Source organism: Urtica dioica, chromosome 1 (genome assembly GCF_054948205.1).
Source record: "Urtica dioica subsp. dioica isolate 48M chromosome 1, U.dioica_male_clone48M_v1_H2, whole genome shotgun sequence".
Classification (NCBI taxonomy): domain Eukaryota; kingdom Viridiplantae; phylum Streptophyta; class Magnoliopsida; order Rosales; family Urticaceae; genus Urtica; species Urtica dioica.
Window position 1 is genome coordinate 19,035,770 of NC_142756.1, and position 11,795 is coordinate 19,047,564.

The window sequence follows — 11,795 nt, forward strand, 5'->3', positions numbered from 1 at the left end:
AAATGGTGATCTCGTGACGTTCCTGTCACAAAAATGGGGACTTCGTGACGTTCCTGTCACGAAAAATGGGGATTTCGTGACGTTCCTGTCACGAAAAATTGGGATTCGTTACTTCTCTGTCACGAAAAAAGGGGGCTTTGTGACGTTCCTGTCACGAAACAGAAGTCTTCAAGTCACGAAACGGTACTTTTTCGTGACATACCAGTCACGAAATTGTTCCCTTTGATGGAATTTAATGAGAAATCTCTTCTTCTTTTCATTAAATCCTTTGTAGGGGATCAATGGTTGTTATGAATATTAAAATGATAAAATTTGAAAAATAAATGGACAGCCGTTCTACTTACCTAGAATATCAAGGAAATATGAGAAGGATAAATGGTAAGTGAGTTCTACTTACCTAGAACGTCTTGACGAACTAATGTGTTTTGTATCGTGAAGTGTTGTTGACATACATTCATTTGTCTCATTTCATCATCTCAAAGGGACAGAATTTAAAGTACTCTAAACATATGAACATAGGTGAATGAGGTTGAATGTCATGTCGTCCGACATGTCGTTTTCAACTCTAATTTCTCCTTAATGTTGGAATTTATTGATTAATAGCGTTGTTAGTCCTCCCAAAACCACTCATTTAAGAGTCTAGAAGGAAATTTATGAGGACCAAACGAGATCAAATGAGCGAAATAGATCATGAGTTCGGTTAATTGGTACGCATTTCGTGACGTTCCTGTCACGAAAAATGGTGATTTCGTGGCTTTTATGTCACGAAAAATGGTGATCTCATGACGTTCCTGTCACGAAAAATGGGGACTTCGTGACGTTCCTGTCACAAAAAATGGGGATTTTGTGACGTTCCTGTCACGAAAAATGGGGACTTCGTGACGTTCCTGTCACGAAAAATGAGGATTTCGTGACATTCTTGTCACGAAACAAAAATCTTCAAGTCACGAAACGGTACCTTTTCGTGACATACCAGTCACGAAATTGTTCCATTTGATGGAATTTAATGGGAAATCTCTTCTTCTTTTCATTAAATCCGTCGTAGGGGATCAATGATTGTTATGAATGGTGATTTCAAGTCATGAAATTGGAAAGAAGAAAAAAAGTCCATACCCAACATTAGTACATCAAGAAAAAGTCTTAAACATATGAACATAGGAGGAGAATTATACAAATAGTTTTAAAACATGTGATATCGTCTAAACATTAAAACATTAATACATTAAAACATTGTAAATATTGAGTACCTCATCTCGAACTACATTTTATTTCTTTCCGTCCACCCCCCTTTGGCAAGACGGCAAATCTTTATGGTCTTCGACAATAGCTCCATTTGATTTCAAAAATTCCTCCCAATTCTCGCCGAATATTTCGAGAAGAACGGAGTTAGCCATCAAAACCGGAGTTTTGTAATCCTCACCTGCATGCGTCTCTACATACTCGTTGAATTCAGCGTCGCTCATGTAATGACGCTTCTTTAATTTCCTGAGAGGGCGCGGAGATGGAATTATGTAATATCTCGCGGTCGAGTTTGCACTTCCTGAAGGCATCTCCGACATCTCATTCATCGTCGACACCTTTTTACTCGAATCGTTTCCCTTCGTCGTTGGATCTTTAGCGTCCATTTCACCGTTAGACTCTTTCGAACAATATTATCAGTTTGATATGAGGTAAATATCAAAGGTCGGATAAATATGAGGATTCCTTACCTAACTTTTGTAGTAAGTAAATGCTAAAATAAATATTCTTACCTAACTTCCAAAGTTGGTTGTTCAGTAATTTAATTGCTATTAATGCCATTTATTGCTATGCTATTTTTCGCAGTAGATGCTATTAAATGTCCATATCCCAATTACCAACTCTGTCAAAACAGCGAAAGATATCATGGTTCACGAAAATGGCGCGGACTTCGTGACTTTTATGTCAAGAAAAATGATGATGTCGTGACTTCTATATCACGAAAAAATTGGATGTCGTGACTTCTATGTCACGAATAATTGGGATTTCGTGACTTCTCTGTCAGTTAAACAATAGATTTCGTGACGTTTACGTCACGTAAATATGGGATTTCGTGACTTCTACACGGATTGTTTAATGGGACTAAAACGTCACGAATGAGAAATATAAAAATCCATAACAAACTAAATAAGAAATAAAGTAAGTAAAGTACAACTCTAAATTGGTACATCAAATAAAAAATCTAAAAAAAAGGCACAATCGAACTCATGTTCGGTGTCGGCTATGGCGGGTCGGGATCGCGTTGCGACATGTGGTTCGATTATGTCCTACTCCACCACACCGACTGCATTTATTCCTTCTATCGTCATCCCCTTCCTATGAGAGGGTATTCTTTTCTTTTTCGGTCTTTCGGCGGCACGAGCCGCAACTTGAGGTGGATTTACTATTTTTTGCGTGAGTTCCTCTGGAAAATTCCACGACTCATCGCTGCCAATTGAATGAATTACACCTGCATAAGAACTTCTCCAATATTCGGTGGTGTAGTAATTTGATATGTACTTCTCAACTGCGAAGTTTCGAAAACCGCAAGCCGCAATGCCGTGGGGACAGATAAAGTTGTCAGTTTGAAAGACACGGCAACTACATGTCTTCTCTCTCAAATTTACAGCCCACTTTTGCCCCTCTCTATCAACGACTTCAAACTCGTACACCGATTATGGATGCACATGTTCCACACCCAATACCATTTTGTTTACGGGTTATATTAAACAACATATTATAAAAAAAATTTAAAATTGAATGCCTATTACGTACCCCCATTCCAGTAGATTTAGCATGGTATTCTTCAAGCTTTTTATTCGCGTCAACGCAAAGGATCGTCAACGTTCCCAACGCTTTTTCTCTACGTTCGTAAAACCATTTACTCATCCTCTTCCGGAGAAAATCAAATAGCTTGGCAATAGAGAACTCTCTCGGTTTGACATTCATTGCATTCAGCGACTCGGCATTGTTTGATGTCATTATTGAGTACCTCTTCTCCGTGTAGAAACTACGAGCCCATTTTTCGTGACCTACGTCGTTCTGAAGATACGCTCGGACTCTTGGATCTTCCTCATCTATCATAAGCATATACTTTTCAAACTCTGCATACGTGTATGCCTTTGCTGCAGCATAGAACGTCCAATTCACCTCTTTTGATAGACCTTTGATTTGGTTCTTCACGTTCTTCAAAAGATGAAACATGCAATAACCATGGTCTGAGTTAGTGAAAACTTTTTTCACACTGTTAATGATTCCCGCGTTCCTGTCAGACACTATGACCTGATGTGACCTCTCCCCGATTGATTCCTTTAACCTTGTCAAGAAGTAAACCCACGATTGCCTCCCGACATGTTGTTTCCGTTCGTGTGTCCTCCGAAAGTTCCTTGTATTTCACATGCAACTGCTCCAAATAAAGCTCGGGGTTTTCCCTGGGATCACCAAGAAAGTTACAACACAACAAACAAATAAATAAATACTGAGAAACTATGCGGTCGGTCGGTCAGTACGTACAAAAGTTTCACTTCATCTTCCTGGTTCCTCCGTTCTCGCTCCATTTCTTCCTCTTGACGCTTCTGCTTGGCCCGTTGTCGTCCTTCAGATGTGGTCTTGAGAAACAGCTGTCTTTTCTTTTCCTTGAGCTGTTTACACGAGAAGGATAAATATATAAGACAACGGAGAAGTTTGGAAGTGATAAAGAAAGTATATATATATATATACCTGCTCTGCAGTCAGAGCGTTGTCAGGGATGTTGATAAGAGGGAATTTTTCGGTCGAAGTGGGATCCTCGGTCTCTGCTTGCTCATACTTTGGTTCCCCTTTGGCCTTTCGCAGAGACTGAGTGACCTTCGAAGTGGCGGCTTCGACTTCGTTCTTCGAGACGTATCCAGTGACCGAAAGGAAAGACTGGACGTCATCTTGGGCCACTTGCTCGAGCTGCTTCAGTACGAATTCCAAGCCGTTCAGCTCATTCTCGAGCTCGTTTATTCTCGAAGACCTCTTTGCCTCGGCCATCTCTCTCAGCCGTTGGCCTTGTTTCTCCTTTATGGCCGCCTTCCTCGCGATCTCTTCTTCGGAGGGGAGCGGCTCGGTCGGAGGCGGGACCCACGGGAGCTGCCAGCACCTCGTTTTCTCTTCAGCTTCCTTGGTTCCTTTCTGCCGAAACATATATATAAAAATAAAAAAAAAATAAAATTACATATTTTGTTTAGAGTTTGTGATGCATAATGAAAAGAGGGGAAGAAAAAAAAAGAGGACATGGGTAGAAGTACAATTATCAGAACCTGAAATAATTGAGCTTCTGAAACGTAGTCTTGAGAAATATAACAGTGTTCCAGTTTTAGGTCTTCGACCTTGTCCCACGTAAGCCTTGCCCTTTTGAAGTTTAAATTGCATTATTAGAAAATCTACAACCACTTGAAACCACCATAATATTTCATTTGATTTACACTCACGTGTGGTGGGGGAACTTGAGTGAAAGAAGTTGCTTCAGATAATCAGTCACGTGGTATCCGCCGATGTTAGTCCTCGAGCATCCATGATAAACTGGCTCGCCATCGACAAACTGCAAAACCGAGAAAGCTTGGGACATTTTGTAGAGTATTTTCTGATACTTGAAGATACAAATATTCATTTCATTAGATGCAATTAACAAAATATCGAGTCTAGAAGGAATCATACCGGGAGAACATGAGTTGTAGTAAAGCCAGGGCAGAGAGCATGACCATCTTTATCACAAATCCCACGTTGTTGATTGTACTTATAGCTGAACGCGGCATCAACGCCAAAGGCTGTGAAAACAGTAAAAAGAAAAGGGAATCAGAGTGAAAAATAAATAAAAAGTACAAAGAGAAGTACAGAATATATTAATCCGCAGAAACAAATGACTGCAGTTGTATTTCCGGTGAACCAGGCTTAATCTAATAACTAATAACAATCTGACATGCCCATGGAATTTAGGATAAACATTTTTAATTTTCCCTTTTCATCCCAATTGTCAAAGCCAAGATCAAGAATCTCCCACGTACATTAACTATATAGCCCACCCACTAGAGAATAGAGGATAATTCTCAGGAACAAGTTATTGTTCGTTACCGATTGAAGGAACTCCATAAGTCTCAAATAAAATTTCAGCCATTTTACTCCGAGAATGAACGGGGTTGCATACACATTCAGTTATCAGGATTGGATGATCAATCTGCTCTGCCTTTAAATAAAACCAAATCAAAGGTCAGAGTGATTGTAATCAAATGACAAAAATCAATTGCCGGAAAAATTTATGAGTCTATTACAGAGTAAGGAACAATAGCTGAATAATGGCCATGCAACTGTCACGCTAATTTTACATTCTATCCCATTCGAAATCAAGATGTAGCAGAATCACAGTGATGTATATATATATATATATATATATATATATATATATATATATATATAAATATATATATATATATATATATATATATATATATATATATATATATATATACATGTCAAAAGGAAAACATTAAACACCCAACTGCCACACAAAAACCACCTAGAAGCCAACAATGCTCCGGTAAAACACTGACATTTTCAGTACAGACCAACATAAAATATTTAGACGAGAATGTATCTATGGTGAAAACAATACTAAGCTGTAGCCGAAATGGTCACTGGCCTTGCAGTGGAAAAAAAAAAATCCCCTATTAATCATACCTGTTATGCATCTGCACCCATACGATCAAAGGCAAAGTCAAATATCTGCCCAGATATAAGAATAAGTCAGACGATATGTTGTGACATGAAATTATAAGAATAACATAAGCATACACCCATAAATGCTAGGGTTATAATAAGAAAACAGAAACGAAAATGAGTTATTGTGTCACTTGTAGATTTCTAGACGAACAAAGAATTTCAGACAATATAAGGGGTCTTAAATCTATTTCAAACAATGACATATGAAACACTGCAGAGTGATTTATATTTCTGGATGTCAAACATTCGTTTGAAAAACCATGGAATTGAACCGTCAAAAAAGAAAGCCATCGTGATTATAATGTAAACTACGAAATGAATAGCAAGAAGAAGCTTTACGTATTCCATTATTTCAAACTGGAAAACAACATTGTTGTCGAAAGCCGACCGAGGTCCCGAGCGAGTGCAGTCAAAGTATTTGAGAAGCGCAGGATCATGGTCACCAACAATGGTGACAGTTTCACCTGTGTTGCAATCAAAATCCCAAATCAGGATAAGATAAGAAAACCAAACTCGTAGTAATCGAACTCTTCTAACCCAAAAAACAGAAAATCCAAAACTCATACTTTCTCGGTACTTAAAGATCAAACAAGCAACTCTATCAAACATAAAATAAAAAGCATTTTAAAGATTGTCAATATCACGCGAGTTTACCAGTTTCAATGATAAACGGTCATATGATCACACAAACGAAACAAAAAAGAAATAAAGCAATGCCTTTACGTGGTGCATTTTCTTTTTCATTGATTGTTATAAAAGAAATAAAAAAGACAACAAGGAGTTCAATTCAATAATACATTGAGCTAAAAAGTGTTTAATCCACTGTCTTATTAAAGGGTTCTTACAAGAACCAAAAATCTGACTAAAAAAACCATTTGTTCAAACACTTCCCAACTCTATTATTCCAAGCTACCAAACCAAATTCAAACATTCTCATTCCAATCTCAAACTCAAACTCATTCAAAACATATAAAGGTCATAACTTTCTCACTCCAATTTCAATTCCCATTACTTCAAAGAAAAAAAAGGCCATAAATTTCTCGGTCCAATTTCTAAACAACCAAACCAAACAAACAGAACATAGAAGTCACAACTAACTGACCAGTGGTCTTGTGACGAGGTCGCTGAACAATGTTGCGGAAAAAGACACGAGGGTCGGTCTCGCCAGCCCATCTGCAAAGAAGAAGACGTCAAAAACCAGGCTTTTAGGTTTCTAGGGTTTTGAGACTACGTAAAAAAAAAAAAAAAGCGTTACCCGATTCGAAAATAGGAAGCGCCGTTGTCGATGACGATGGGAGTGGAGGGAGAGAAGAGACCGTAGTCTGATTGTCGATCGATTTGAGATGTGAATGGCATTTCTCTCTCTTCAAACGAAACGTCCCTGTAATTGTCTCACTTGCCGGTTCATCTCCGTCGTCTGGTTCGTACAAAATACAATTTAATCATATGCCATTAATTATTTTATAATTTACATAAAATACCCATGTTTTACTGTTTGTTTAATATTTTACCCACTCTGTTTCTTTACACAAATTTTTTGTTGTTTCCTCTTGTTCCTTATTTTTATGTTTTTACTTGCCCGAATTTCACACCGTACTTTCCGATATTTCACCAAAATTTTGGCCCAAATTCCGAAAAATCCCAAAAATTTGTCGAAAACGGTAAAAGTTGTGAAATTTTGGGAGGCTAAATACAAAATATATACATAAGGGGCCGGAATGTAAAAACAAAAATAAGAGTGCCAAAATAAACATATATCAAAAATCAAATTTTAAAGAGAAATTAAACGTTAATATACATATTATTTTCAGTGTATATAATTTATTTACCTTATGTTTTTAGAATTTTTTTAATAAATTTTTGTTTGTATTTTTATTTTTATTTTTAAAATATGATGATTTTGTATACGGCAACGATAAATAAATATAAATTATTTAAGTATATAATTTACTTACCTCGATTTATAAAGGTATTCAATGAATTTTTAGAAAAAGTAGCTAGTTTGCTAGCTTAGGTCAAACTTGGTATATTTTGTTAAATAATTTGTATAAAATGATTATTTAACTAGAAGGCCTAATTTTAAATAAGATAGTACCCCAAAAAAGTATTATATTTATGTTGACGCCGGAAATTAGTCAACAGTCGATCACTGGAAAGTAGTGTCGCCGACGATCTGGGAGGTCTGCAAAAAACACTGTTAGGAGAGCTCTGCCTAAGTCAGAGCTCGTTTTTCAATTAAGGGAATTGTAAATAACGAGTGAATTTTTTGGGAATTCTTTTCAGGTTACCTAATACCTTTGGTCGGCCTCCTATTTATAGAAATTGTAGCGAATTCAAAATTAGATCTCATCTCTTTCCATATTATTTGAAACATATGAGATATTCCCGAATCTCCTGTTGAGATTAGATTGGGTAGTTGATGGTGTCAAGCTCTATCGTCACCCTACATTCGATTTATATTTATTCCGAATTATAAGTTTAAAAACCTTAATTGGATAAGGTTATCTTCGACTCTCTTCGCGAGCGATGTTGAGTAGGGTCGAAGACATTTTTCGGAATATAAATGACAAGTGGTCATCGAAGCTTTGGACTTCCTCGAAGACGAGGAGTCTTCGAGGATTCTCGGTTGTGTGGTCATCGAGGCTGTTTAGTGCCACGTCATCAAGGATAACAACGATCCCTCGATGTACTGCTGATGTGGATGAACCTTCATATTTTGAGTGATAACAATTGTCCCCTAACTATTAGCCGCGACCTTTGAGGTCTAAACTAATAGATATAAGTAATGATTATTCATTTTAAGCGGGAAACAATTCCCACTGCTTTGAAAAGACGCGCTGTCAGAGACATTAATTGTGCGCCGATTGATTTTTCATGCGTCTCTTCGCTTCGATTTTGGGGCTTTAAAAGAAGAATCTCGATTTCTCCTTCACACTATTTGCGCATTCGGATTTCTTTCTCAGCACGTTTCTTCTCATCTAAAAAATTTTCGACGATTTTCTTCTCCCTGCTCTAATCATTTTCCCAGCGACGCTCCCTTTTTTCTCCAACACTCATCCCCTTTCTTGTAAACACGGTAAGATTTTTGTGTTTCTGCTCTTTTTGCATTTGGAATTATCCAAGGGCATTTTTCAAATGCCCAGACTGGGTTTAGGGTTTTTAATTTGAGATAACGATTGGGTTTTTTCTGAAAAGACGAGATTTGGGGTTTTCATTTTAATGCCCAGAAAATTAGGGATTTTCTTTTGGACATTTTATAACCCAGATTTTAAACTTCTGACCGCTCAGAAACTAAGGTTTCTTTGAATTTGAAGACTTGGATCTCTTCTGAGTCTGAAGTGTTTAGAAAACTTGGTGTTTTCTTATCCTCTCAAAATGGTCCTCCAGCCTCCGAGGTTCTGATTTTTCACTTTGCTGTCTTTTTTTTTTGTCAGATGTCTGACCTCGGAGAGACTAGAAGGAGCATCAGAGAGAGAGGCTCGAGGATTCTCGAGGCTGGAAGGACCCTTAGAGAAAGATGCTTCCGCATCGAAGCTTCGACTGTGGATCCTGAGAGAAATCCGATGGGACCGTGTCGAGTGAAATCTAAGGCCCGGAGACCGATCAAGATCTCGTCCTCCTCCGATTGCTGTAGCGACAACAGAAATGTTGTTGCCATTTCTAACATCGTAGACATCCCAGACGACGATGTTGGTCTTGAGGATTATTTCGGTTTCGTCTCCGAAGATGACGCTCAGGCTCGAGACTTCATCTATTTTGTTTCAGAGACTGATGATACCTGGGATGTTCCTCTCGACCCTTCCGTGCCAATAGCTGACCTTCTTTGCGTAGCGGCAAAGAAGACTAATTATTCCACTCGATGGATACGGTCGACGGTGACTGACAAGGTCCTCAAGAAGTGGAGGAATGAGTTCGATGTTCCGGGGGTAATTAAGTTCCGCTGCCCCCACTCCTTGGAGAGGTCGTGCTATCCCCCGACCGTGTGCGTGGCCTTTTGCAGAGAATTTTGTATGATGGGGCTCATCTTCTCATGTTGAAGTTCCTTCGCGATTTGCTACTCTGGTATGGGATTGCCCCGATGCAGCTAGCGCCGAACATCTATCGAGCGGCGATAGGAATGTTCTTGTGGGAGGACCGAGGCTTTGAGCCGCTTACTCTAGAAGAGTTTACAACGACATATAAGTTAATGAAGTTGAGGAATAGTAAGGGAATGTATTATTTATCCCCTTATCGTAATGATACTGCGTTAATTACCGGTCTTTCAACTTCAAGTGATCCTTGGAAGACCAACTTTTTCTGGGTCGAAGGCCTATGGGACACTCTATGTGATCATAATGGTGTCGCGAGAGTGTGTACCTGGTTTAGGGACCCGAGTAGGTTCTTTGTGCTTTCATGCTCGTTTACTCTATACTCTTATTCTCGCTCTAACTCTTCCTTGTTGTTTTGTAGTTTTTCACGAGCGATCATCTTCTCTCGTCCTTACTGTCGTTCAACACTCGTAGATTAACGAGGCCTTCAACCTCTCTGAATCGACTAGGGATTTTAAGGAAATTTGAGAAGGTCGAATAACCAATCACAAAACCATGCCAAAGATTTGAGTGAATGTCGGTTCGCCTCCTCCTCTTCCATCGATTGACCCCTCGGGACCTGAGCCGCCGCCTTCACAAAGCAGACCGACGAAGAAAAGAAAAACTTCCTCTACATCGACCTCGGTGCCGATGCCTTCTCTGGAAGTTACGGGGGTTCCTCGTGCTTCGGAGGCGGTCGAGGAGGCTTCTCATGCTCCGGAGGCTTCGGTGGGCAATGAGTCGGGATCTGAAGAGGCACCGCGTGACGCTGACATTGCTGCTCTTGTGGACCAGCTTCGGTTTTTTCGACTTGACATTCCCTCCACCGAAAGTGAAGTTGTCTTCTCCCGAGAGGGTCGAGAGTCTCTGAGCTCTATCACTTTCCACTCAGCTATGGTACAATTTTTCGCCTGTTTTTTATTCAGTTTTTCCTGTTTGTTGATTAGTCATACCGATATCTTTTTTTTTTTTTGCGTACTCTTCTTCATACCCTTCGTCTCTCCCAGACTATGCACTCTGCCTCTCGAGCTATTGCGTCGGAACTTGAGTCTCTCAACTCCCGATGTTCTCTTTTGGAAGAGGGTAAGGAGGTCGCCGATGTCCAACTCATCTCCGCTTTGAAGGGGTCGCTCGGTGGGTGTGAGGCTTCGAGGGAGTCTCTATTTTCTGAGACCGAACGTTTGAGTTCGTTATGTTCCTCGAAGGAGACCTCTTTGGCGGACGCAGTGTCAAAGCTTGTGGAATCCGAGTCTCGAGCTGAGGCCTCGAGGGCTGATTTTGAACGTCAGTTAAAGGTTGCTGAAGTAGACTTCAGGCGCCGTTCTTCTGAATCATTTGTGGAGTATTTGGCGTTTCTGGCTTTTGTGGAACACCAAGAATCTATCATGGAAGAAACCACAAAGGTTATCAAAGATAAGTTTTCGTCTCATCCTGAGATCGACTTTGATTCGATTGTCGGGTTGACGTCATCTCCCGAGGAAACCGTCATGATGGGGGTCGAAGCTGAGGGAGAGAAGACCAAAGCGGAATGAGAAGGAGAGATGAAGTCCATGTATGCAGGGTTATTTTGTAATAGTTGATTACTACTTTTTTTTTGGTCTATAAAGACTCTTGGTATCTGTAATTAACAATTGCTCGTGGTTGAGCTTTATCGATTTATATTTGCACTTTGATTTATTATCTTCGAATTACTTTTTCGTGATCGAGCATTAATTCGTTTGTTTGTATCGTGCCTGATTGGTGTATCATATATTTTGCAATGTTTGTTTTATACTTATGATGACTTAGGAAATTTTTGAAATTTTTTTGTGATGAACGAATTTAGTGACCGGTTTAAATTCGAGGGTTATTGCCTTGCCCCCCAGACTTGATCTATTTTTAATTAGTTCGAGTCTGTTTCATCTAATTGACTTTAGTGTCTTTTCAAAAATTGTTTTCGACTTTAGTGTCGGGTTTTGACTTTAGTGTCTTCAAATCTTGTCGACTTTAATG

General features: G+C 39.2%; 2 protein-coding genes across 3 annotated transcripts; both read right to left on the reverse strand.

The window, feature by feature from the left end:
* Positions 1–1,811: 1,811 nt before the first annotated feature.
* On the reverse strand, positions 1,812–3,201 carry LOC149407689 (uncharacterized). Its single transcript, XM_089621456.1, has 3 exons — positions 2,773–3,201; positions 2,468–2,660; positions 1,812–1,861 (listed from the first exon to the last, which is right to left on the reverse strand). Exons 1-3 carry the CDS (start codon positions 3,199–3,201, stop codon positions 1,812–1,814), a joined length of 672 nt encoding a protein of 223 aa, XP_089477582.1.
* Positions 1,974–5,705, reverse strand: LOC149407690 (actin-related protein 5-like). Of its 2 annotated transcripts, none has more exons than XM_089627101.1 (8): positions 5,695–5,705; positions 5,092–5,203; positions 4,678–4,787; positions 4,452–4,561; positions 4,281–4,371; positions 3,718–4,152; positions 3,511–3,638; positions 1,974–3,400 (listed from the first exon to the last, which is right to left on the reverse strand). In XM_089627101.1, the coding sequence occupies exons 2-8, from the start codon at positions 5,132–5,134 to the stop codon at positions 3,391–3,393; spliced, it is 927 nt and encodes a 308-aa protein (XP_089483227.1). In that variant the 5' UTR covers positions 5,135–5,203; positions 5,695–5,705; the 3' UTR covers positions 1,974–3,390. The 2 variants fall into 2 exon arrangements, with proteins under 2 accessions (XP_089483227.1, XP_089483219.1); XM_089627093.1 differs by having other exon boundaries at positions 1,974–3,428.
* Positions 5,706–11,795: the final 6,090 nt, after the last annotated feature.

Bases quoted from the DNA above. Each gene is read 5' to 3' on its own strand.
- LOC149407689 (XM_089621456.1), bottom strand. From the start codon at position 3,201: ATGTTTCATCTTTTGAAGAACGTGAAGAACCAAATCAAAGGTCTATCA. The intron at 2,661-2,772 runs GTACGTAATAGG...TCGGTGTACGAG, and splicing joins CTAAATCTACTGGAATGGGG to TTTGAAGTCGTTGATAGAGA. The intron at 1,862-2,467 runs GTGTAATTCATT...CTGTTTTGACAG, and splicing joins TTGGAGAAGTTCTTATGCAG to AGTTGGTAATTGGGATATGG.
- LOC149407690 (XM_089627093.1), bottom strand. From the start codon at position 5,134: ATGGCTGAAATTTTATTTGAGACTTATGGAGTTCCTTCAATCG. The intron at 4,788-5,091 runs GTAACGAACAAT...CTGTTTTCACAG, and splicing joins TTATGGAGTTCCTTCAATCG to CCTTTGGCGTTGATGCCGCG. The intron at 3,639-3,717 runs GTATATATATAT...TCGTGTAAACAG, and splicing joins ACGCTCTGACTGCAGAGCAG to CTCAAGGAAAAGAAAAGACA.